At 56.1% G+C, this 24641-nt stretch overlaps 1 protein-coding gene and 2 long non-coding RNA genes across 22 annotated transcripts in view; 1 reads left to right on the top strand and 2 right to left on the bottom strand.

Annotated features, from left to right (window-relative positions):
• The window catches only part of DNMT3A (DNA methyltransferase 3 alpha), a 107251-nt gene that overhangs the window by 9171 nt on the left and 73439 nt on the right, over positions 1–24641 (bottom strand). For 8 of the 16 annotated variants that reach the window (NM_001435229.1, XM_085015309.1, NM_001435230.1 and 5 more), the window contains 14 exon segments: positions 936–1021; positions 2082–2230; positions 2419–2509; positions 3215–3360; positions 5460–5544; positions 5727–5910; positions 6249–6361; positions 6880–6959; positions 7684–7728; positions 7833–7982; positions 8261–8417; positions 8643–8750; positions 9173–9331; positions 9541–9756. In NM_001435229.1, coding sequence (NP_001422158.1) covers positions 936–1021; positions 2082–2230; positions 2419–2509; positions 3215–3360; positions 5460–5544; positions 5727–5910; positions 6249–6361; positions 6880–6959; positions 7684–7728; positions 7833–7982; positions 8261–8417; positions 8643–8750; positions 9173–9331; positions 9541–9756 — 1769 coding nt within the window. 16 annotated transcript variants of the gene reach the window in all.
• On the top strand, positions 13112–22809 carry LOC146404926 (uncharacterized). 5 transcript variants are annotated; one of them, XR_014842491.1, is made up of 3 exons: positions 13112–14067; positions 17392–19037; positions 19361–22809. It is a non-coding gene; the product is annotated as an uncharacterized LOC146404926 (long non-coding RNA). The 5 variants fall into 5 exon arrangements; XR_014842495.1 differs by lacking the exon at positions 19361–22809 and adding an exon at positions 14522–14622 and having other exon boundaries at positions 15772–18417; XR_014842493.1 differs by lacking the exon at positions 19361–22809 and having other exon boundaries at positions 15772–18417.
• Positions 14528–14790, bottom strand: LOC146404927 (uncharacterized). The gene is made up of 2 exons (XR_014842518.1): positions 14682–14790; positions 14528–14593 (listed from the first exon to the last, which is right to left on the bottom strand). It is a non-coding gene; the product is annotated as an uncharacterized LOC146404927 (long non-coding RNA).

Raw genomic sequence — 24641 nt, 5'->3', positions numbered from 1 at the left:
GCCCATTTTTCTAATCCACAGACATCTTAGGAGTGTCAGGTGGACCCTGAGACAGTTTTCAGGTCAGCTGCCCCCCGACCCATCTCCTCCCCATCAACAAGCCCTCGCAAAGAACAGCAGCTTAGCAAATGGGTAGAGACTGGGAGGTTCCTAAACCGTCACGCTAATGGCAGAGATTAGATCCTCGAGGCCAGATTCACTGATATTCCCATCTCACAGGCACACCGAGGAGGTTTAAAATCGCACTTAAAATGTTCTGGAAAATACTTCTCTCCGTAAGAGACACCTAGATTGGGTGCATCTCCCGCTGCTTCCGAACGACTAACTCTCAACCAGAATTCCTCTCTCCTCACAGGCGTCTGAAGAGTACGATTCTTAGTGAAGAAATGCCATTTTCCTCCTTCTTGGGCATCGAAATCTCAGTGTGACCCAAACAAAGGGTATCCTTCCAAAAAGGGACCCGAGGCCAGCAACGAATGTGCACCGTGAGGGGGCGGGGGGCGCAGGACCCTCTAGGCTGCACGGTTGGTGCCTGCGGCTTCGAGTCTCTCTCCCGGGGCCGGAGGTGGCCCGGCGGCGGGTGCCACTCTCCCTTCCATCCCCGAGCACGCCCTCTGCAGATGTACCTCAGGAGACTAAGGACCAGCTGCCTCTAGCGACATCGCCAATGTGGGAAAGCCAACCCTTTCACGCAGCAGCGCGCGGCGGCGTCGCCTATGGAGAGCGTGCTTCCAAAGGTCCTAGTCGGGAGCCCTGGTTCTTGGTTTCTCAGGCAAGTGTTTTCTACACCCTGACTCCCCTTCTTCCCCGAGGAGGCGGAAACAGGGGGCACGGCAGAGCAGCACGCCGGTCAGCGGGGGAGGCTGGCCATCCTGCCGCCATCCCACCAACAGACACCAAGCCGCCGCCACCCCGGGCACGGAGCTCTCACCAACCTGTTCATACCAGGAAGGTTTCCCCAGAAGTAGCGGGCCCTGTGTGCAGCGGACACTTCTTTGGCGTCGATCATCACAGGGTTGGACTATAAAACAGGAGAGAGATTAGAGATGAGCCAGAGAGGAAGCTTCAAAGATGTCAGGACATCTGCTCGTTTAGAGCCTTAAAGCCTTCAAGGCTCTTACGTCTCTCTCTGGAGGCCACACACTGGGACAGCCTGAAGCCCCCAGGAAAAGCTGAAATTAAGCCCAGCTATGTTCCATGTGCTGGCACTGGAACATTCTAGACCAGCACAGTCCAAGTGAACCTTGTGCAATGATGGGAAACGTTCTATCTGCCATGAGCCCACCAGCTGTAGATGGCTGAGCACTAGAAAGGAGGCTGGGGCGACCGAGGAACTCTAATGTTGATTTAAACACGACACATGGCAGACGCCCACCGCACTGGACCACACAGCTCTAGCGCCCCCACCCCCGGAGGCTTTGAGAAACAAAGTGCCAACGCGTGTCATGTATTCGCTGTGCGTGCAGATGACGAGCCACACAGACACCTGCTCAAATTCAGAGTCAGAACATCAGCCCGAGGTGTCACTGACCCCAAGGCCCAGAAGCATGGGCCCAGGCTCCCAGAGTGCCCACCCCGAGGGCGTCTCTGGCCGTAGAACCCCCTGTGCACGGCCCAACCAGGCTCACAGCCAAGTGGGGACCCACGTCGTGGGAAATAAAAACTGGGATAAGCTGTGTTTCCTTCCCAGGTGCCATAAAGCATCCGCCACGGTGCCAGGGAGCGAGGACAGGCCACGCCGATTGGGGAAAATCGATTCTGGCGTCTCAAAGCTTCACCCAGCGGACATCACAGAGAATCCCGAGCCCGAGAGGCTGGCACGCCACCCTGTTTACAACAGTCAGGTCCTGCAAGCGCCGAGGCCCACACCCACATACGACCTCTCAAAGTGAGACCACATGTTCTTTCCTGGGTGGGCTTCCTCCCTGTTTACTTGGGAAGTGCAGAGCTTCCCAAATGGGCCCCTTGCCAAGCGGAATTCACCAGTCCCCAGCTCCACAAGGCAGATGAGACAGGGATAAAGCAGCAGTCCAAGGTAGAAGCCATTAGTGAGCTGGCCAAACCAAGGTTGCTGGCTATACCTCGAGAAATCGCGAGATGTCCCTCTTGTCACTAACGCCCATGGCCACCACATTCTCAAAGAGCCAGAAGAAGGGGCGATCATCTCCCTCCTTGGGCCGCGCATCATGCAGGAGGCGGTAGAACTCAAAGAAGAGCCGGCCCGTGCCCTCTGAGAGGTCGGAAGAGAAAGCCGTCAGCTGGGGCTGTCTGCACGAGGTCGTGGTGGGGCTCGGGCACAGGGAGGGCAAGGGAGGGCGGGGTCGCCGGGAGTAGCCGTCCCAGGGCAGAAACATCCAAGGAGGAAACCTACGTGCGGAAGCACCAGCTCAGAAGGCGCAGGGGGAGCGCAGCACCTACCGTAGAGTCCCTTGCGGGCGGGGTTGACGATGGAGAGGTCATTGCAGGGACTGCCCCCAATCACCAGATCGAATGGGCCCCACTCCTGGATCTGGGAGGATAAAGGTAATGTGATGGGCTGATGTCCGGGGACAGAGGCAGAAAGGAAGAGAGAAACGATCTGTGAATTTGGCAAAAAAGTACTTTGGCGCGGGAGAGAAGAGACCTGGCTGCCACACCCTCACCAACACACTGCTGGCTGCCACACACACACACTGCAGCCACAGGCAAGTCACTGAGGCTCTCTGGGCTCAGTTTCCTAAACAATAAAGTGAAAGGACTGAACTGGCCAGTCTGAGGCCAGCAGGAAAAGCAGCCATGCAGGGGGCCCGGGTCCAGGCTGGCGGCTGGACGGAGGGCACTCTGGGCTCTGTGCACCCCAGGCAGGGTGGCTGGGCCACCTGATCCCCTCCAAGGGCCCTTCAGGAGCCCCGAGGGCCTGCAGTTCGAGGTCGGCATGGATGACTGGAAGGACAAGGGGCCACGGAAGCAGCACCCCACCAGAGCCTCCACCCCAAAAACGGGAGGACGGGAACCAGGCGGCAACCCCCAGTGCTCCACCAGAGAGGGCCCGGGAGCCGGCCGGGGGGCAGCCCAGGCCCAGGGAAGCTGGCTCCCCAATTCCCCCTGCACTTGGCCCCAACCCTCTTGGGAGGAGGAGGGAAACGGAAAAGGAGGCAGAGTTCGAGGGAGAAGCGGGGGAGGACAAGAGGGGCAGGCGCCGCCTCCGGAGCTACGGACGTAGAGAGTGACATACATGCTTCTGCGTGACGCTGCGGACGTCCCCGACGTACATGATCTTGCCCTGGTGCCGCACCATGCCCACGGTGATGGAGTCCTCGCACACCTCGGAGGCGATGTAGCGATCCACCTGGATGCCCAAGTCCTTCAGCACCAGAAGCCCTGTGCCAGCCAGCAAAAAGCACGGTCACAGGGGCGCCTCCCCGGCACCCCGGTCTCTGCAGAAGGGGCCTCAGGCCAGCTGGACCCAGGGGTCAGCGACAGGCCCCAGCCCTACTCTGCCCACAGAGCTGCAGGAAACTTCTGGATCAAACTGGAATATCAATAACAAGGACGGCGAGGCTGTTACATCTCGTGCCTGGTCTGATTGACTCAGAAGGCGGTCCAGACAGACAGCAGGGGGTTTCCAGAAGCAGGGAGAACAACAGCGGACGCTGGGTGGCCTTTTCTCTGCTCTTTCTACATCGTGCACGCGCTGGTCCTTCCTCAGCGCTTCTATCACTTCCTGCTGCACTTCAACCATCTGTCAAGACTCAACCTAAATGCTGCCTGCTCTAGAAAGGCTTCGCTGATGTCCACGCACCCCCACCCCCCGACCCCCGGCCCCCAGCCGCCGGGATGGCCTCCCATCCCCTGGGAGCCCCGGCACTTGGCACCCTCTCCATCCAGGGGTAGCACACATGCCTCAGGCAGCCCTCCTCTGGGGTGCGAGTGTTTTCAAGGCCGAGTGGGCGGTCTCACTCAATGAGTTTCCTCCCCAGCTAACTACTCGCACTTCCTGACCACGGACGAGCGCCTGCTGCTGAACTGAGGCGAGGAAACAGAACAGCCCCTGAGAGCGTCGGGAGAAACAGCACCACTCCCCCTGCTCACAAGGAGCTGGCACGGCCTCCTGGGGCACCAGGGCGGGGGAGGGGGGTGACGTGGCTTAATTAAGAAGGCATCACGGTCCTCGCCTGGGAAACCAAAGCTGTGCGTTAACTCTCCAGGCTCACGCAACATCAGCCCTGAGCTGGAACAGAAGACAGACGTCTGGCCTGGGGGTCATCCCCGCCCCGGCCCCCTGGCCGAGGTCTCCGTGCCCAGCCTCCCCATCTCCCTCTGGTGCCATGAAGGCCATTTCTCAGGAGGGCTGTTCCTTTCCTAAGGACTGAGACGCTGCGGACCGGGGGCAGGGCAGAGGGGTGGACATGTCAGTATTCAGGTCAGGAACCACATGAAATGAGAAACAGTAGCTACGCGGTGACCCAGTATTTCCTAAAAGTCAATAGTTTAAATATATAAAGATGCATGTATAAGGATGCTTGCCACAAACCTCCTAAGAGCGGGAACAAAAGCCAACAACCGGAGTTCCCGTCGTGGCTCAGTGGTTAATGAATCCGACTAGGAACCATGAGGTTGTGAGTTCAGTCCCTGGCCTTGCTCAGTGGGTTAAGGATCCAGGGTTGCTGTGAGCTGTGGTGTAGGTCGTAGACGCGGCTTGGATCCTGCATTGCTGTGGCTGTGGTGTAGGCCGGCAGCTACAGCTCCGATTCAACCCCTAGCCTGGGAACCTCCATATGCCGCGGGAGTGGCCCCAGAAAAGGCAAAAAGACAAAAAAAAGTAAACAGCCCGATAGGGGGTCCCTTAAATAAGTGACGCTACTTTCACTCCTTGGAATCCTCTGCAGCATTTATAAATAACGTACTCTATACTGGTTGACATGAAAAAGTGGTCAAAACAACATAAATGCAAAGGCAGGTTACACGGTGTGCATTCACTACCCTTTCATTGTATTTATCTGTCTACACAGGATTATAGAAACACACACGCACAGGAAAAAAATGTAAAAGGACACACACCCAAACACTAATTACAGGATCACGGGCGATTTAAATATTCTTTAGACTCTCTTGTTTATAGTTTGTTTTTCACCGAGACTTATAATCAAAGCACAATAGAACTGCCTCTGTTTTGCTTTGATCGCCAAGCCTGTCCTTTGAGGGTTTGTGAAAGTCTTCACAAATCTGCATCCTCTGCTGGAAAGTCTCCCCCCCCCCGCCCCCTGACCCCCTGAGCACCTCCATTAAGGAAAGTGCCCACCGGACGTGCTGGTTTATCACTGCGTTTACTTTTCACTGAACACCAAAGTCTTCTCTTCAGGATAATGCATTTCAGCAGCTGTGATGTGAGCTGTCATTGTGTTTTACCAGACGCACACTCACACACACAGTCCCAGCAGAGCTCCCACATCCCAGGACGAAGATGCCAAGACTCTTACCTGTAGCGATTCCATCAAATAGAGACAGCACCCGGATGGGCTTCCTCTTCTCGGCTGGGACAGGTGGGTAGACCTTCGGAGGGTCCTAGGCAGCGAGCACAAAAGCCAGGTGAGCGTCCAGGAGGGACCAACAGACCCGCTGCCCGTCGCCCAGGCCCCTGGCCAACTGAAGGGCTCTCTCGCTCGGGCGGAGTCTGCCCTCTGGCTCCGGCAGGTGGGGGGCAACAAGAGATGCCCTCTGCCCTGCACCCAGCACCCAGCACTTACAAATTCCTGGTCGTGGTTATTGGCGAAGAACATCTGGAGCCGAGAGGGCCAGTCGTCCCGCCTCCGGAGCAGCCCGTAGGTGCCCTTGTGCCCGCACATGTAGCAGTTCCAGGGGTCTTCCTTAATGGCTGCCTGCGCGGCCCCCGGCCCCACCAAGAGATCCACGCACTCCACGCAAAAGCACCTGGAAGGCAGGAGTTCTCACTGTGGCGCAGTGGCATCGGCGGCATCTCCGCAGAGCCAGGAGGCAGATTTCATCCCAGGGCCGGCCCAGCCCGGCTCCGCCCGGCAGGTTAAAGATCAGGCCTTGCTGCAGCTGCGGCCTAGGCGGCAGCTGCGGCTCAACTCTAATCCCAGGCCCGGGAACTCCGTGCGCTTTGGGGTGGCCAAAGAAGAAAGGGGGAAGAAAAGCATCTGCAAAGGAGCCCAAGGGAACAGAGGGGGACTCAGCCCCAGGCCAGTCCGGGAGGGAGGGGGCGGGCAGCGACAGCAGGGCGACAGGCGAGGAGGGAGGCCCCTCACCTGCAGCAATTGTTGTTCCCGCACATGAGCACCTCGCGGCCCCCGCAGCAGATGGTGCAGTAGGACTGGTAGCCGTCATCGTCGTACTGATACGCGCACTCCAGGAAGCAGTTCTAGGGAGCGGGGCGAAGGCGGGCTGTAAACCCAGCCTCTGGCTCTTGCCTTGGAACTGTGACAAGGCCCTGAGACGTGACCCCACCCCCTCCAACCAGAGTCTGGCCTGGACCGCAGACCTGGGATGGGAATGCCGTTTCCCGCCCAAGAGGACAGAAGCGAGGAGAGGCAGGCAGGAAGGCCTGGGAAAGAAGGCTCGCCCTGCCAGGGTGCAGCAACCCAGCCGTCAGCCCGTCTCACCTCCCCCCCACTTCACACTGAACGGCTGTGCTGCTGGGAGTACTGGGAGCACACATCTAGGGATGAGAATGGGGCTTTGGGGGGGTGGGCGGGGGGCCGAAAGGATCTCTCAGAGGAAAAACCACAGGAGGACAAACGCTTGAAACCCAAGGGTCCATCTTATCAGGATTCTGCTGCAAGAGCAGACCTCGGAGCCAAGCTCACAGCCGCCCCAGATGCCTACAGCCCAGGGGCCAGGTCAGCCAGCCGGCTTCTCCGCCAGCGGACGTGCCCCTACCTTGCAGTTTTGGCACATTCCTCCGATGAAGAGAGGGTGTTCCAGGGTGACGTTGAGGCTTCCACAGGAGATGCAAATGTCTGGAAAGCGGCAGAAGCAGGGTGTCACCGAAGGGCCCCCTCCCACCTCGGGCCAAAGCCTGGTTCCAGAAAAGTTATAAAAAGGGGCATGCTGGAGCATGGGGCCAGAAAGAAAGCAGGAAGCGGTCAGGAGGCGCCCCGTGGAACAGGGAGGCAGTGTGGCTCCGACCTCAGCCCACTCATCTCCCAGCAGCACTGCCACTGGGTTCCCAGAAAGGCTTTCACGAGGATAAGAACCCGCCTGCAAGAAGGGGGCCCTGGCCCTGAGTTACTCTGGAGATGTCCTTGGGTCCCTCATCTCATCCTTGCTGGCCCTGACGACCCCAAGCTGGACACACCATCACTAGGCCAAGGAGACAGCCATGGGAGGCACTCATTACCACCAGGTGGGAGAAAGTTAAAGGCCAAGTTCAATCAAGTCCAAGAGGGGCCGACTTTCTCTGACCCACGGGAGTGAGTGGTCTAAAGCCTAAGGACCAGCCCACACCATTGACAGGAAAGATGGCGGCACCAGAAAGACAAATGCCTGCTGAGCAGGCTGGAAGTTCTGGGACATGTGGGACAGACCCCAGCACCAGGTAACAATGTCCCACGCCATCACACCCCCTCAGTACCTACACTACGCCATGCCAGCCGCCACGTTACGGCCAAGCCCTCACGCCCACCCCACCGGCACCAGACAAGTGACTTCCAGAGTCAACGCCCAGCTGTCCCCTAGACTCACCCTCGATGTTCCGGCACTTCTGCCGCACCTCATACACCAGCCGCTCTGCGGAGGGAGGAGGGCCCAGCATCAGAGGAGGCCTCTCGGGTCACACCCACTCCTCTGAATGCTGGCCTCGCCCTGCCACTCTCCAGAGCCAGGTCAACTACCTCTTGTGCGTTCATCAATTATCTCCTTGACCTTGGGCTTCTCAGTTGTGCTCTTTCGGGGCTTTTTGGCTGGTGGGGGTGGTGCATAGGCAGCTGCCTCGGGTTCAACCCACATGTCTGTGTAAACTTCTTTGTAAGGGTTCTTCTCCTCTGGACCAGGAAAGCAGATGATGAGGTGATAGTTACTGGCCAAGAAGGAATTCCAGCTCCCTCCTCCACCCCATCTACCCCCTACAGTGGGGTGCAGCCCAGTGCCCAGCTTGTTCCTGGCTCCCAACTCTCCTAGAGAGGCAGTGCCCCTACCCTGACCCCAAAGAGAGGGAGACCCTGGCCATTCCCACTGGGCATCTCGATGGAGGCCTTGGTGGCTCTCCTCAAGCACGGCTTTCCCAGCTCAGGCGTGGAGCGGCTGGTCCACCTGCATTTACCTTCTGGTGGCTCCAGACCCTTGGGGCCAGAGGGCTGGAACCCTCCCAGGGCCCATTCGATCATCTGCTTGTTCTGCACCTCCACAGCCTTGGCAGTGTCGCTCTCGTCGTTGTCATGGCACACCGGGAAGAGCTTCCCCGCACGGCTGCTGGCCACCTAGAGGGCAGCACATGTAGGGGAGGCTGTCAAGAGACCAGCCAAGGTGGGCTCAGGCCAGATGCGAGAGAGGGTGCAGAAAGGGGGCCCGTGAGAGGAGAAGGAGGCCAGAGGACCTCACAGGCAGAGCCCCGTCCAGACCTAAGCCCGCGTTCCAGCTTCCAGACCAACAGGGGTTCCCGCCACCTAAGTTCCCCCTGCTGAGTCCCTCGGAGAGGTACTGACCTGCAGGACTTCATAGATGGCTTTGCGGTACATGGGCTGCTTGTTGTAGGTGGCCTGGTGGAAGGCGCTGCAGAAGGAGCTCAGCGGCATCAGCTTCTCCACACACACCTAGAGGCACAACCCGCCCTCATTTGCTCCTCCTCCCACTCATCGAGTGCCCACCACATGCCTGGCAAGGTCGCAGCCGGGGGCACCAAGACCTGGCCTCTGCCCTTGAAAGGACGGGGTGTACCAGTAATTAATGACGTGCCGAAAAGGAGGCGTCCAACCCAAGTGCGGGGGGCGGGGGGGCGGGGATGAACGCAGGTGGGAAGGGAATTCCGGGTAAGGGATGCCTGGAAGGGCCACCTAATTATCTCCCGGACTTCTTCCAATCACATATACACGCGTGGGGGCGAGCAGAGCCCCCTTCCACCACCCCAATTCCGAACCAAGCCCCCAGCCAAAAAACCAGAGGCCCTGGGACCAAGACCCCTTCCGGCCCCTCCCGGAACCCCCGCCCCAGGATGCCACCAAAACCCGGAACTCACCACCGAGAACTTGCCGTCTCCGAACCACATGACCCAACGGGTGCCTTCCGCTGCTCGGCTCCGGCCGGTCATCCACCAAGACACAATGCGGCCTGGCCACCAGGAGAAGCCCCGCAGTTTCCCCCACACCAGCTCCCCAATGCCAAAGCCCCGGCCGTCCTGGAGCCCCAAGGAAAAGTCATTACACGGAGGTCATGAGGCCCTGCCACCCCGATTCCCGCCCCAGCAAGCCGGGCCCTGGGCATCTGAGGGTCAAGTCAGCCGGGAGGGAGCCCCATCTGAATGGACGGAGCAGGACCGGGGAGAAAAAGAGGCCCGGGGTCGGGTGGGGAGAGCGGGACGGGCAGGTGAGGAAGCCAGCCACTCACCTCATACTCCGGTTCATCATCGGCTGATTTGGTGGCATTCTTGTCCCCGGCATCGGCCCCCACGGGCTCAGGTGTGGTAGCCACGGTGGGGGAGGCGGGGTCTGTGGGCTGCTGCACGGCGGGCGGACTGGCCTCCTCCACCTTCTGAGACTCGGTGGACCCCTGGTTTTCTTCCATGGCGTTCATGACTGCGATCACCTTGGCTTTCTTCTCAGCCTGAGGAGACAAGGAGCAGAAGTTACCTTGACCTGACACTCAGGGACACTTCTCAGTCTCTCTGTGGCCTGCAGACGGTGGCGACAGACCACAAGGGCTGGAGAGAGGACTTCTTCCCTCATCGACTCAACTGGCTAGCCAAGGAAAACAAAAACTGGAAGTTGGGAGGTGAACGCTCAGCCCTTGGCTCCACGGCAGCCTTCTCCTCTGCCTCTTAGGAAATCTTCCTCCCTCATTCAATCTTTTTTTTTTTTTTTTTTTAAATCCTTTTTCTCAGCTGTCCCCCAGGGCATACAGCAGTTCCCACGCCAGGGCTCGAATCCGAGCCGCAGCTGAGACCTAGGCCACAGCTGCACTGCAGCAGAAACTCCCTCCCTGGTCTAATCTTCCTCAACTATCAGCAGCATCAGCTGCCCCGCCTCGGGCAGAGGAAGATGGAGTCTATTCAGACACCAATCATGCACCGCAGATGAGGCCCAGACCTGGGCTCCATCCTCGCCTATCTTATCCCCCAACCTCGAAATGGAGCCCTGTGCTTTTCTCCAGTTTTCCTGGGCAATTGACCCCTTTTATTTCTGGCCTTGAATTCCAGAGCACGATTCTAGTTTTGCTGTGATGCCTAAGGAGGAAATCACGGCTTTGTGTTCAAAGAGCTTGGTTCCTTCCCCATCTGCTCAATCACCACAAAAAGCCCCAGAAGAGCTCCCAGGCTCCCAGGCCATCCCAGAGTTCTTTTTTTTTTTTTTTCTTTTGATAAACAGTAATTTTTATTTTAAGGTTTTTATTTTTCTATTATAGTTGATTTACATTGTTTTGTCAATTTAGCAAAGTGACCCAGGCATACATCAATATAAACACATTCTTTTTCTCACATCATCCTCCATCATGTTCCATCACAAGGGACTGGATATAGTTCCCTGGGCTATACAGCAGGGTCTCAGTGCTTATCCACTCCAAAAGCAATAGTTTGCACCTATGGACCCCAAACTCCCAGTCCATCCCACTCCCTCCCCCCCTCAGCAACCACCAGCCTGTTCTCCAGGTTCATGAGTTTGTTTCTTTTCTGTAGAAACGTTCGCTTGTGCTGTATATTCGATTCCAGGTATAAGTGATATCATGTCTTTCTCTTTCTGACTTACTTCACTTAGTATGAGAGTCTCTAGTTCCATCCATGTTGCTGCAAATGGTGGCGTTAAGACCACAACTAACATCCGGTGTTTCCTGATTCTATGCGTTCTTTCTACCAGCACCTTTCAGACCCACAAATACACTTATTCTTTGAACAATTACTTACTGACTCCACAGTACAGCCAGGGATCTTCTCTGCCATCCCGCTGACAAATTCATCCAAACCCAAGTATTCTCCCAACGGGAAAAGCCTCCACCCTTTCACCGTCGCACACTCATCTTTTGGGCTATGACTCGCATGCCCATTCCCTCTCAAAACCTGCTCTAGGATTCCCTTCACCCTACAGAGGAGAACGAAATCCTGGAGACTTAGCTCGGAGGACCATTCAACCTAATCTCACCCCGGTTACTAAATCGAGGACACGTGGCCCTCAAATGTCAAGGCTCTGCACCCATTTCACCCCCCCTGATTCAGAAGGAAAAAATGCCCATCTCTCAACATCAAGCTTTCCCTGTGAGCTTAGAGCTGTGAAGACAAACCCATCCTCAAGTTTAAAAAACACCAGAAAAGCAACTTAGAGTGTAAGACCTCTAAGCTGGAAATCACAGCATTTATATTCCTATCTCAGTCTTAAAACTAATTAATAGCTGACTTTGGAAAGCAGTCTCCTGAATTGCTCCATCTAAAAAGGGGTTTGAACTGAAGGATTTCTGTTAACCTTTTCTGACTGGTTTAAGAATCCGACCTACAGGAGGTTCCTGTCGTGGCGCAGCGTAAATGAATCCCACTAGGAACTATGCGGTTATGGGTTGGATCCCTGGCCTCGCTCAGTGGGTTAAGGATCCGGCGTTGCCGTGAGCTGTGGGGTAGGTCGCAGACGCGGCTCAGATCCCAAGTTGCTGTGGCTGTAGTGTAGGCCGGCGGCTGTAGCTCCAATTGGACCCCTAGCCTGGGAACCTCCATATGTCGAATGTACGGCACTAAAAAAAAAAAAAAAGAATCTGACATACATATGTATCAAGAGTTCCAAGGACCCTCCAAAGCCTGTCAGTGGACCCTTAGGTCGCAGGCTAAAAATCTTAAAGCTCGATGGTCTCAAAGATTCATTTTATTTTGTTCAATCTGCTTTGCCGCCTACCCACAGACCAAATCTGCTTCTAGTGGCAATTCCTAAAATGTGAGGCTGGAAGCCCCAGTTTTTTTCTCTGACTCAACAAATTCTAAAATGGGGTAAAACATCCTTGGCCCCGGCTCACCAACAGCTGGGAGAATGAGCTCCAGGAGACCACGGGCAGCGGATGGATGGATGGATGGATGGATGGATGCAGGGTAATTGTTCCTCCCTCCCAAGTGCACTTTCACCTGTGGGACTCTGCCCCAGCCCTTCCTAAAAGCAATTATCCACCGCCTCCTCCTCCACGAGAAGGTCCTCCTAGGTGTAGAATACTCAACCCTATGGGGGACAGGGATTCTCTTGTAGAACTGTCAGCTGCAGCAGCGCTACCCCCAGTGCCACATTTGCTCCCGTCGCGCTGTGGGCCTCCGTGAACTTCAGGCCCAGATACTGATCCAGACAAGGGTGCTGCCTGGGACGACCCAAGGACCCAGCTTCCAGGAGTGCCTGGCCCCCTCGGCCGGAGCAAGCCGGGCAGATGCAGGGGGCGGGGGGGGGGGGGGGGGGAGGACCCACAGTCAGCGGATCCGGTGGGCGCCCGGCTCCCCACCCCACCTCCCCCAGTCTAGAAGGGAGTCGTGCTGACAAGCACCCTCCTTACTCCCCCTCAGCCCCTCCACTCCACAGAGAGTTCCTGAACATTCTTCTTCCCCCACAACTTCCCCCAGCTTGTCAGATGATGCTGCTGACGGCTGTTAAGCGCCCCCAACCCAGTAGGTGCAGAGCAGGCACCCGGCACGATCTGGCAGGCAGAGGAGGAGGAAGGGGCCTCCATAGGGACCAGGCCAGGAGGGGTGGGGGAAGGAAGAAGGGGGGGGTGGGTTAGCAGCAGGAGGCAAGAGGAAAGGGGAAGAAGGGGCAGAGGGGGTGGCTGGTGGGGGAGGGGCTCATTAGAATAGACTCGCCTAGGGCAGCACGGGAAGGCCTTTTTCCAAGTTCACACCACCCCTTCTCCCCGGGCAGACAATAGGAGAAACAAGGGTTAACTCAGGGCTTGGCTTTTGGGCGCAAGGCTCCTACCCGCCACTCCCTCAGTTCAGAAGGTCCCACCCAGAGCAGCCAAGAGACTGGGCAGGATCAGGAAGACTGTACAGCAGCCCCCACTACGGCGGCTCAGGGAGGCCACTTCGTCTGGAGTTTGTTCAGCCTGGAAAGCCACTGGTAACTCCGCTCTGGCCGAGGCCAGGCCTCCCTGTCCAGTCCCATCACTCCCAGCAGCTGTCCCGCCTCCTCCTCCCTCTGCGACACAGGCTGCTTCCCATTCCAAAGGTCAGAGGTCCAGGGACCCACGCGGACTCCCGCTGGTGCAGTAGGTCCCGGCGGCCCCAGGCGCCTCTCCCATCTCAGGTGGACGTCGGGCTCCCCCCACAGCACCCGCTCAAGTGCCACAGCCCCCTGTCAGGGCCGCACTGCTCCCTCCCACCCCGACACCACGTCTTTTGGGCGGCCTGACGGTGGCTCCTAGGAACACACAGGAGAGGAAACTGTCCCTCTCAAGAGGCCACAAGCTTGGTGCGGCCCGAGGACAGCGTGGTCCTCCACCAGCCAGGAACACAGGTCAGCAAGGAAATGCCAACAACCCATCTGTCCGCCAGCTCAGCAAAACCTCTGCTTCCAGCCCAACTCCACGGGCCTGCCCACCAGCCTTCATTGACCACGGCCCCAGGCTTGCACCAGGGCTGCTCTTCCAGGCCCCTGAGCCAGCAGGTCCCACCTGAGCCCAGAGACTGGAGTGGGGCTTGGGCTTCCTGAGGAGAGAGTGGTGGGACGGCAGTAACTCAGCATCTCCAGAACTCAGGCCAGGCAGAAGAGCCAGCTCCTGCGGGCCGGGGAGGCAGACCTGACTCTGCTCAGACCCAGTGGGCTGCAGGCCCAGAGACCCTCCCACCGGCCCCTGCCGCCTCCCCGCCCCCAGTTCCCCCAGGGCTCCGTCCAGGAACCTACCCATAAGGCCAGGTGCAGCCCCTCTGTGGTCCGGCTCAGGTGTGAGCCCCGGCCCTGAAGCTCTGTAAGTAGCTGCCCGACTGGGGGGAGGGGAAGGGGGCGATGGGGCTGGGGGGCGGAGGGGGCCAGAGAGAGGGGGAGGGGGAGGTGGGGGGGAGGGATTGAACATTTTCTTTGTCTAGAACTCCAGGTCACGTGGGCCCCGCTGGAGTGCCTGGTTGGCTGGGAGCGGGCCGGGGGAGGGGGCCGGCTCTCAGACGCTGGCAGTGGGCCAGCCCCTCTCCTCCCGTCCGAGGGGCGCGGGCCGGCGCTGGGGCCTGGGGGCGCGGCTGGGCCTCCGCCCGTTCCCAGGGCCCCGCCCCGGCCAGGCTGGGGGCGGTGCCCGCCCCCTCCCACCGGACAGCCTGCCCCGCCCCCTCTCCCCCAACTCGGCCGGAGCCCCTCGCGGAGCCGGGGGGCGAGGTGGGGAGCCCGCGGGCTGCGGGAGCCGAGAGGGCAGGGGCTTTCGTGCCCTCCAGCTGCGGAGGTGAGCTGCGAGCGGCCGGAGAAGCGGGAGCGCCGGCCAAGGGAGAGAGGAGTTTTCGGACCGCCTGGGAGAGCCAGGAGAAAGTTGTTAAAAGTGAGTCTCTCGGCAGCACAACCCAAAAAAAAAAAAAAAAAAAAAGGAAAAAAACTTACAGATGAGCAAAGAAGCCTAGGAGGCTGTAGGAAAACTCAAAGCGCACAGGGATGGACAGAAAAGGCGCTCGCACAGAACTGGGAGCGCTCCAGAGCGGGAACTGGGGCGGGGGGTGGGCGCTCCTCTTCACACTGCAGGTGGATAGAGAGCGGAGCCTTACACAGCGTGGCTTGAGGAGTTCAGGGTTTGAAAACCTCTTGCTGGCCAAGTCCCTGGGTCCCCTAGTTCACTCTGGGTCTGCCTTGGATGTCTCATTTTCCTGTTTGCAAAGGCGGGGGGCGGGGGTTAAAAAGTATAGCAGTTCCTTCGCTCCCAGGCACAAACATCTGCAGCTTAAGGTCTACATGCCTCCGCTGGGGCCTCCAGGTGGAGCCTCCAGGTGCAGCTTCCACCGTTCCAAGCTCCCTCTTCCGGAGCAGAAGCCCCTCCCCCCAGGGACGCACCCGCACGCACACACGCACGCACGCGCGCGCGGGCGCTCTACCTCCATCAGACAGGCAGACACTGTTGGCCCTGCCCTCAGGGAGCTTACAAATTCAGCTAGACTTGGGGAGACTGGAAAAGGTCCTTTCTGAAGATAACTACACCACAAATAACCAAGCCCAGAGGGCCAGGACAGCTAAGAAACCAACCCGAAACAGGAGGTGTGAATTGATAAATGCGTAAATGTGGAGCAGAGACTGGACTTGGGGGATGAATCAGAGTTGGAGTGAGGCTGGAGAGAGAGGAAATAAGAGATGTTAAGCTGGGGAAAGGAAGACCCTTGCCCACCTCCATCTCCCACCCGCCAGTACAACTAAAGCCAGAGGGCACAGAGAAAGATGTCAATGGATATATCCTATCACAGTGAAGAGTAACTGCAGGTTTTTTGACAAGGTGAATGGGTATTTAGGAAAGATTATCCTGGTTTCAGCTTACAAAATGGATTAGAAGGAAGAGCAGAGGAACTGGGGGTGAATGCTCCTAGCAGGAGAGGGCTGTTTGGCTGACAGCACTCATCAGAAGATCTGGAGTGGGGTTCTGGTTCTCACTGTGACCTTGAACAAGCCACTTAACTCCTAGAAGTCTGTCTTTTCACTTGCAAAACAGGAGTGATGACATCTGCCCTCCTAGGCCCGAATACCAGCATCTCTTCAGGAGATAATGCCCCAGGTGCCTGGCTTCCAGCCACAGGCAGTGGGAACAAACCAGCTAGAACAGGTGCCGGTATAAGGAGGTCAAAAGATGTGCTGTGAAGGCAAGCCCACCATCCCTCCTGGGGGCCGCACCCTTCTGGGGGCCAGCAGAACGAGCAGGCCCTGAAAAGGGAAGTGGATTCCAAATCAGAGAGCCTTCTCCACATAACACTCTGGGAGTACAGCCGTTCTCCCCCACCCCCGACCGAGACCCAGAATCCATACCGCAAGGAGGAGCCGCTCCACCAAGCCCGGACCATGGTCTGCTCCAACCCATCTTTCAACCTGAGGTACCTGCTGGTACAATGTCTTAGGAGATCACTAAGCAGAGACGAGAAGCCCCGAGTTTATACCTCTTGCCTCTCCCACCCTTTAAGGAATGTAATATGACTTGCTTGGCTTCTTTCACCGAAGCCTCCCCGGCTTCCAGGCCCTGTTCACAGGCCACTTTGGACCTCACCCCAGGCCGCCTCGCAAAATGAAGCTTCTGATCGCGCCTGGCCAGCTCTTTTTTGAAAACACTATCTCAGCTATGACATCTCCTTTTCCATTATTATGTGGCGAAACGCCTTAGCCTCTGCCCTCCATGGTCTTGGGACTGCTTCAGTTAAGTAACGATGCCTGTCCATGCAGCCAGGACCGAAGTGTCAGAACAGAATGGACCAGGGCCATCAGTGTCACTTTCTCTTGGACCACTTATCAAGGCGCCTCCCTCGCAGGTGCCAAACTTATGTATTCTCATGCTTCAAATTTTAACTCCAATTGGAGGAAAGGTCAAGATAGGAGGAGGGGATTAAGAGGTACAACCTACCTACTATGTGTAACATAAATAAGCTACAAGGTTAGAGTTGCACAGCTCAGGTCAGTCAATAGTTGAACATAGCGATAAATGGAGTCTAACCTTTAAACACTGCAACTCACTATGTTGTACACCTGAAACTTACGTGCTATGGTAAGTCAGTTATAATACCTCAGACATTGTTTTGAATAAAATTAAGCTCAAATCTTCCTTCTTCCATACAGCTCCCAACTTAAGCGAAAGAAAGCCCAAATTCACAAGTGTCCCCTTAATATGCAGGGCACCGTCCTGCAGCTCCATAGACGGGAAAGATCACCCTTTTCTATACCGAGCACTCAGATTCGTGTCTTCTTCATGCTCGGGGGCAGAGAGAGACCTCAGAGCAGAGTCCAGGATGGGAGGTGACTTTAGCAACAGGCCAGGGAAAAACCAGGGCAGCCTTCGAGGATCCTCAGGTCACGTGTGTCCTCCACCTTCCCAGGTAACCCTCCTGGGTGGTTCCTGGCATAGGTCTTTTGATATAAGAGAAAGACAGGCAACCTAAAACAGCGGGGACGTGTAAAATGAACCCAGGTCTTGGAAAAATTCTGAAAGTATGTTGAAAGGAGGGAGCCCCGGATGAAAAGAAGATCTGGTGGAGGCCAAGAGCCTAAAAGAAGCGCTGGAGAGGAAGTGTCCAGCATGGTCCCAAAAAGCCGCTAAGCTGAAGCAGAGGGTACCTTTCTTGTCTGGCAGGTGCACCGCAGTGATCCAACAGGCCCTTTGAAAACACCTCTTAAGGACACCTGACTCTCTCAGCACAGGCCCTGGGCTCATCAAGCAAACTTCTAACGCTAATTACATCTTCCATGGACTCTGACGCCAGTAAGTGTCAGAAAACATCAGGACAGTCACTAAGATCTGTGTGGAAATTACAAGTCCTGTGATAAATCTGAAAATTGAACATCTTGGGATACATCACACTCCCGTGTCTCTGAAGTGCATGATCAGAAGTGCCGTGACTCTGACTTTCTAGATCTCATCCAGCGGAACTGAGATGAGCCACAGCGGTGATGCTCCACCCAGGAGCAGTAACATGCACAGGTCCAGGTGGGACAGCCACGCCTGCCTGACTGGCTGTAACTCAGAGTTCAGCATCCCTGTGGCGTGCTTTGTCACAGAATCCAGGACTGCTGGGATGTGGGAAGGTTATGTTGCTTCCATCAAACAGGACATTTACTGCCTGAGCCCCTTTACACAAAATCAGGGAAGCCTAGGAAGCCATCTGCAAAGCCACATACTGGGAGGACACTGCCTATTTTCTGCCACACAAACATCGCACTGACCCCGAGACCGACAAGCCCTTATCCAGACAAAGGCTGCAAGATCCAGATGGATGTCTCTTCTGATCCTGCCCTTCCACCTACAGCTCAAAAGCCTCAGTGCCACGCAGTGGACCCCTGACTGCCTGCTGATTCCAACCTATGCTCCCTGCGTGGCATTCGAGGCCTCCCAGTCAGGAACACTTACATGGCACAGCCCACACCCCACTGAGCAGCTTGCTGTTTCCCAGTATACCTTTTCTCTGCCTCTGTGCCTCTGCTCATGCTGTTCCTTGCCCCATCGGCTTGCTCAACTTCCATCGGCCAAAATCCTGCCTATCCTTCCAGGCCCAATTCAGCCATTCCCTCCACTGTGAAGGTCTCTAGACCTGAACTGGCCAATAACATGGCCACTAGCCACAGGTGCCATTTAAATTCATTAAAATTAAATAAAAATGAAGCTTTAGGAGTCCCCTGGTGGCTCTGGGTTAAGGATCCAGCATTGTCACTGCAACAGCTTGGATTGCTGCTGTGGCACAGGGTCAAGCCCTGGTAGGGGAACTTGCACACGCTGCATTCGCCGCCCCCTCTCCCTCCGCCCCCTGCAAATTAAAATTCAGCTCCTTGGTTGCACTAGCCACACTGCACGTGTCCTCCAGCCCATGCAGATTAGGGGCTGGTGTCGCGGCTGGCACAGGTTTGAGAATATCTCTGTCACTGCAGAATGTTCCATGGCCAGTGCTGCTCTGCTTCCTCACCCATATCTCCCCCCACTGAAAAACAGCCCTGTCCCTCCCCCACACTCCCCTAGCGCTTTGTAATCCTCTCCTAGCACCTGCCGGTCTTAGCCTGTACAAAGTGACTGGGTACTCATCTCTCCTGAGCAAGATGAAAAATCTCTAGAGGGCAGGGCCTGGATCCTACTCAGGTTCACATGGAAGCAGTGTGGACCATAGCCCTTTGCATGTAGTAGAGGCGTAAAACCGCATTTGCTGAATTGAATTCAACATTGTCTCAGGAGCCTCATCCAGAGTCAGCTGACCAGGTTGCCGGATGGGGACAGATGCTTTCCACAGCAAAGTTCTTTTTTTTTTTTTTTTTTTTTTTTTTTTTTTTTTTTTTTGTCTTTTTGTCTTTTCGTTGTCGTTGTTGTTGTTGCTATTTCTTGGGCTGCTCCCTCGGCATATGGAGGTTCCCAGGCTAGGGGTTGAATCGGAGCTGTAGCCACCGGCCTACGCCAGAGCCACAGCAACGTGGGATCCGAGCCGCGTCTGCAACCTACACCACAGCTCACGGCAACGCCAGATCGTTAACCCACTGAGCAAGGGCAGGGACCGAACCCGCAACCTCATGGTTCCTAGTCGGATTCGTTAACCACTGCGCCACGACGGGAACTCCCACAGCAAAGTTCTAATAGGCGCTTAGGGGTCTGGGTCTGAGGCTCCCAAAGAGGCCAGGAATCTTGGTTTTCCTATTCCCCCGCAATCCATATGGAGGTTGCAAGCAAATGACCAGGACTGGGCTGCTGGCAGGGAGCTAAAAATAGCCACAGAGCCAACAGCAAGGAGTTAGCAGGACTTGTTGCTAAGGAGACAGCCAGAGAGAGAGCAACCAAGCAGGGAGAACGCGTCAGACCTGCACCCGGAGAGCAGAGGCCACGGTGGGGGGACTCAAAGTTGACAGGGGTCCAGGGCTCCCACCTAGAGATGTTCTGCCTTCTGGCAGCTTCTGACTCATGCTCTAAGTGGGGCAAATGTTCCCCCGTCCCTCAGTAACCCATCTCCATGGAAACCACCACTGCTGGGGTGAAGTACCAGCCCCTGGAAGGGAGGCCTCTGCCTGGAGCTGGTTGTTATGGCAACCCCCCCTCTTCCTGTCATTCTCTCTCTCCTGGCTTCTCCTGTGGGGAAAAGGTGGGGGCCCCGTCTTGGCTTAGCCAGGATGACCAGGAAACACCGGCTTCCTGACAAGAGTGACCTACAAGGGGCTCTTCGGAGGCTCCCAGGACCCCAGAAGGCCAGTCAGTCCTCAGCAAAGGGCAGAGCTTTCCTTTCCTTCCTGTGAGGGCTTCACAGATCACCTCGCCAGGAGAATCCCAAACTCACTTGAGTTTCTCTGAACCAGGATCACACAAGGAGGTTTTTAAAAAATACAGATTCTTGGAGTTCCCGTCATGGCTCAGCAGTAATGAACTCGATTAGCATTCATGAGGATGCAGGTTCGATCCCTGGCCTCGCTCAGTGGGTTAAGGGTTCGGCATTGCCGTGAGCTGTAGTGTATGTTGCAGTTGTGGCTCAGATCTGGCATTGCTGTGGCCGTGGTGTAGGCCAACAGTTGCAGCTCTGATTCGATCCCCAGCCTGGGAACGTCCATATGCCGCAGGTGTGGCCCTAGAAACTAAGAAATACAGATTCTTGGGCCTCACCTGTGGCGATCAGCTGGCTTGGGGTAGGGCCCAGGAATCTATTAAAACCTCCCTAGGTAATTCTGATACCAGCCAGGTGTGGGGACGACCAATGGCCCTGGCTGTCCCTGTTACAAATGAGGAAACTGAGGTCCTAGGGGGCTGAACTCACCCAAAGGGGCAGAGCCATTATAAAGAGGAAGCGGCCTGGAGAGAAGAGGGAGAGCTCAAGGGACCCTTGGCAGAGGGCGATCCTTGGCACATGTTTCTGAGGTGAGCTGCCCCCTCTCCCGGGCTCACCTCTCCCACTCCGCAAACCAGAACATACTGTTGTCTGCTACTGGACCATGATTTAAAATTGAGCATTTCAGCAAACCGATGCCTGTGGCAGAAAGTAGAAGGTAGCGGGGCTGGGAGGCTGGTTCCCAGAGCATTCAGAATGGTGGCAGCCCAGGCAGATGATCTGGGCTGAAAAAGAAATCCATCCTCCGTTGGAAGGCAAGCCAGAGGGTCACCATGGCAACTGCAGCGTGCCGTCCTGGTTGGGCTCTGTGCCATCCCCAAACCTGGACCCAAGAGGGGCGCGGCTTCAGGCACAGGCCATGGGGCAGGGCCACCCCCGCTGCCAGTCTCGTTTTAGAACTGCTGGGAGGCTGTGCTTTACCCTAAAGCCAGCCTCTGGGCCTGCCTGAAACACCTCAACACTAGGATTCAGGAGCCCCAGGCGTCCTGGGCACCTGCCACAGCGAGGCCGGGGGTGCGGGGGGGGGGGGGGAAACGGGACACCAAGGAGGCGGAGGACGTGGCCTCTGCCGCCCTGTTCCTCACAGCCTAAGTGTGTGCCCGAGACCCGCCGCACAGGCAACCGCAGCCCTCATTCAAGACAGCATGCAATTAGATGGCAAATGATGTGGCAGAGGTGCTTTCTCATGTGTTGAAGCAAATCTGAAGCGCCCAGGACCAGTAAAGGCAGGAAGAATGAAGGGAGGATGAGAGGGGGTGAACCTCCAGCTTTCCCAGACCTTTGGGGGCAGGTGCAATTGCATTAGCGTCACGAGAAGCCCAAGCACGGCCGTGTGCACACTGGCTATAGGGAGGCCAGCTAACAGCCTGGGCCCGTTCTACCAGCCACTCTCTCACCAATTCTCCTGATCCAGAGAGTAAAATGCAGGGTCCGGAGCCCCCTCCTCGCTGACCCTTCATTTCTCCACCTCTCTTGCGCCTCTGTCCCCGGCAGCCCCCCATTCCTCCTTGGCTCCCCCATTCCCTCCCGGTCACCACGACCCTTCCCTGATGGGGTGTGCTTGGAAGCCAGACGCGCCATTAGGCTCCTGGAGCCTCGGCTGCTACCTCCTTCCTCACTGTGCCCATCTGCCTTCTCTTTCCCCAGAGCTCTGGGTCGGCTCCATCAGGGGAAGGCTTCTCCAGGAACCCAAGTCTCCCACCCCCATCACTTTGATTCCCCAACCCCGAGCTGCCGGGCATGCGCTGCTCCACCTGAGAGCAGAGAGCGGGGGTCTGGGCAGGAAGCAGGGGTGGCGGTGGCAGTGCTGCAGGTTCCCAGACCTCACCTGCCCCTTGCCAGGAAAAAGGACAGAAGGAGCAGGATGTGAGCAAAGGATCACAGCTGATGACAAGACTCTGAGTAAGCGCCTAGCTTCTCTGGATCTTAGTTGCTTAGTCTAATGGGACCACACAGATCTGCTGAATATTACAGATACGATCAGAGGAAGTCAGGAGGGCGTATCATTTGAGAGGTGGAAAGAACCTTCTGACTAGTTTGCTGGAGCACGTGTCGATATTGTCACTTTGCTTTAGAAACTAGACTAGGGAGAAAAATGTTCATTTTACACCTGGGGGGGTGTGGGTCAAAAGGAGCCCGATAAACCTGACCGGCGGGGCTGCCTTCTCCTCCCTTCCCCCACCCCATCTCCAGGCTCCAGGGGTCAAAGGGAGGGGCCTCAGGGACCACCATTCAGATTCAGGCATGCAGACCCTCTCAAGTTTCAAGGTCCAAAGAGAAGACCCAGGAGGTGTCCAGCAGACAAGCCTGGCGGTAAACCGTGGCTGAAAACAGCAGGAACGCCTACCATCTCCATCCCAAAGGAAAAATTTGAATTCCTGTACCAGGTCCTTTCCGGCCTTCCCCCGCCCATGTTTGGGAAGGGTTCTCTAGCTCGGCCGCCTTAGAACCCGTACTTCTTCCTCGGCTTGGTGTTCAAGTCTCAACCCCGCTCGCTGTACATTAGAATCACGGGGAGAGCTTTTGAAGCGATCTGGGCCGGGGCCCGTTATCACTCAATTCCAGATGTACTGTATCCAGAGCCAGGGGCCCAGGCAGAGGTGCTTAAAACAAAACAGACTCCCGGGTGATGGAATGGGCACAGAGGCCCCCACATGGGGGTGACAGGGTTGTAGGTGATACTAATAAATGCATCTTTCGGGGAATCTCTTCTCTGCCAGATTTGGTGTATTTGGAATCATCTGAAGTTTGGTGGTTCTCCAACTTTCACAAGCCCCAGAGCCTCTGAGGACTTGACTAGAAAATCAGGTTTCTCAGGAAGCCCCCAGAATTTCTGCTTCCTAGTTTCAGATGGGCACCCCCCAGCCCTGAATGTACCATTTTCATGCGCTGCCCAGGTGATGCTGCTGGAGGAATACACAAACCTACCCTTTAAGAAACAGATGTCTGATGGCATCTTTGGTATTTATAAAGCAAGTCCAACTCAGTTTCTGGTTTTTGTTTATAAAGGCATCTTTTAAACAGTATCTAGGTTCAACTATCCAGGAGACTGCACTGTTTTATCCCTATTTTTGCTTAATCCATCCGAGTTGGAAATGAAAAATTTTTAATATACTCCCCATCATTCATTGACGAAAAAGCCGTATGGCGTCTTTGAAGAGTTGTTATTAAAGAATATGGCAAATCGGAAAAATGGGAACATTCACACACACACACACACACACACATACACACGACTTACAATTGGTGTGGGAAAGTGTAACAGAGACTTGACAAGGATTAGAAAGGGCTCCACATGGAGTTCCAGCTGTGGCTCAGCGGGTTTGATCCCTGGCTTTGCTCACTGGGTTAAGGATCTGGCGTTGCCATGAGCTGCAGATCACAAGTGCGGCTCGGACCCTGCATTGTGTGGCTGTGGCGTAGGATGACAGCTGCAGCTCCTATTCGACCCCCAGCCTGGGAACTTCCATATGCCACAGGTGTGGCCCTAAAAAAGCAAAAAAAAAAAAAAAAGGAAAGGAGAAGGAAGAAGGAAGGATAGAGGGAGAAAGAGAGAGAAGGAACTCCACAGAGAGGTGAAAAAGGCGGCCTTTAGTGGTCCTCCAGTTGGTTCTGGAACTCCTTCTGACCAGATGCTCCCGGAGGCCCCAGGCGCCTGGCCCTCCCTACCCAGGTCCTCTCCACGCGAGGCTGCTTTCCAGCTGCTCTCCTCTCCGTGCTTTGGGCTCTTCCCTGCTGGCTCTCCAGTCCACACCTGCCCGCCAGGTGGATGAGTCCTGTGGGCGGTGCCAGAGCTCTCTGCTAAACCTCTCCCCACGGATAGCCACCCTGACGGCTTCTTAAAAGCAGCTTGTCTGGAGTTCCCGTCGTGGTTAACGAATCCAACTAGGAACCATGAGGTTGCGGGTTCGATCCCTGGCCTTGCTCAGTGGGTTAAGGATCCGGCGTTGCCAGGAGCTGTGGTATAGGTCACAGATGCGGCTCGGATCCTGCATTGCTGTGGCTCAGGCATAGGCCGGCAGCTACAGCTCCGATTGGACCCCTAGCCTGGGAACCTCCATATGCTGCTGGAGTGGCCCAAGAAATGGCAAAAAGACAAAAAAAAAAAAAAAAAAAAAAAAAGCAGCTTGTCCAAAATCTAACTTCCAAGTCCACTCCTCCTCAGGAAAATATTTTCATGACCTTAGGGTAGGTCTTTATTAGAACTCTTATTAGAGATCTCTCTCTCTCTCTCTCTCACACACACACACACACACACACACACACGCACACACACACACTGACCAATAAAAGAAAAATGTGGTTAAACTGGACTTTATTAAAATGAAAAGCTTCTGCTCATCACAACACATCCTTATGGAAATGAAAAGTCCATTACACCTTCCTGCCTCCAACCTGCTCTTCCTCTAGGATTCCCAAGCTCAGATGGTGACCCCTCACCCCTGCACCCACCCCAGGCGGGTTCCTCCCTTCCCTCCAACCAGAAGCAAGCAGTATCAGTCCTATCAAGCCTGCCTCCTACTACCTGGACCCTGCG

This window comes from Sus scrofa, chromosome 3 (genome assembly GCF_054392235.1).
Source record: "Sus scrofa isolate SSC_HxYL_T2T_F1_AM1 chromosome 3, Sscrofa_HxYL_maternal_Yorkshire_Landrace_v2.0, whole genome shotgun sequence".
NCBI lineage: Eukaryota > Metazoa > Chordata > Mammalia > Artiodactyla > Suidae > Sus > Sus scrofa.
The sequence above is the reverse complement of the archived record's forward strand: the minus strand, read 5'-3'. Positions and strand labels throughout refer to the sequence as shown.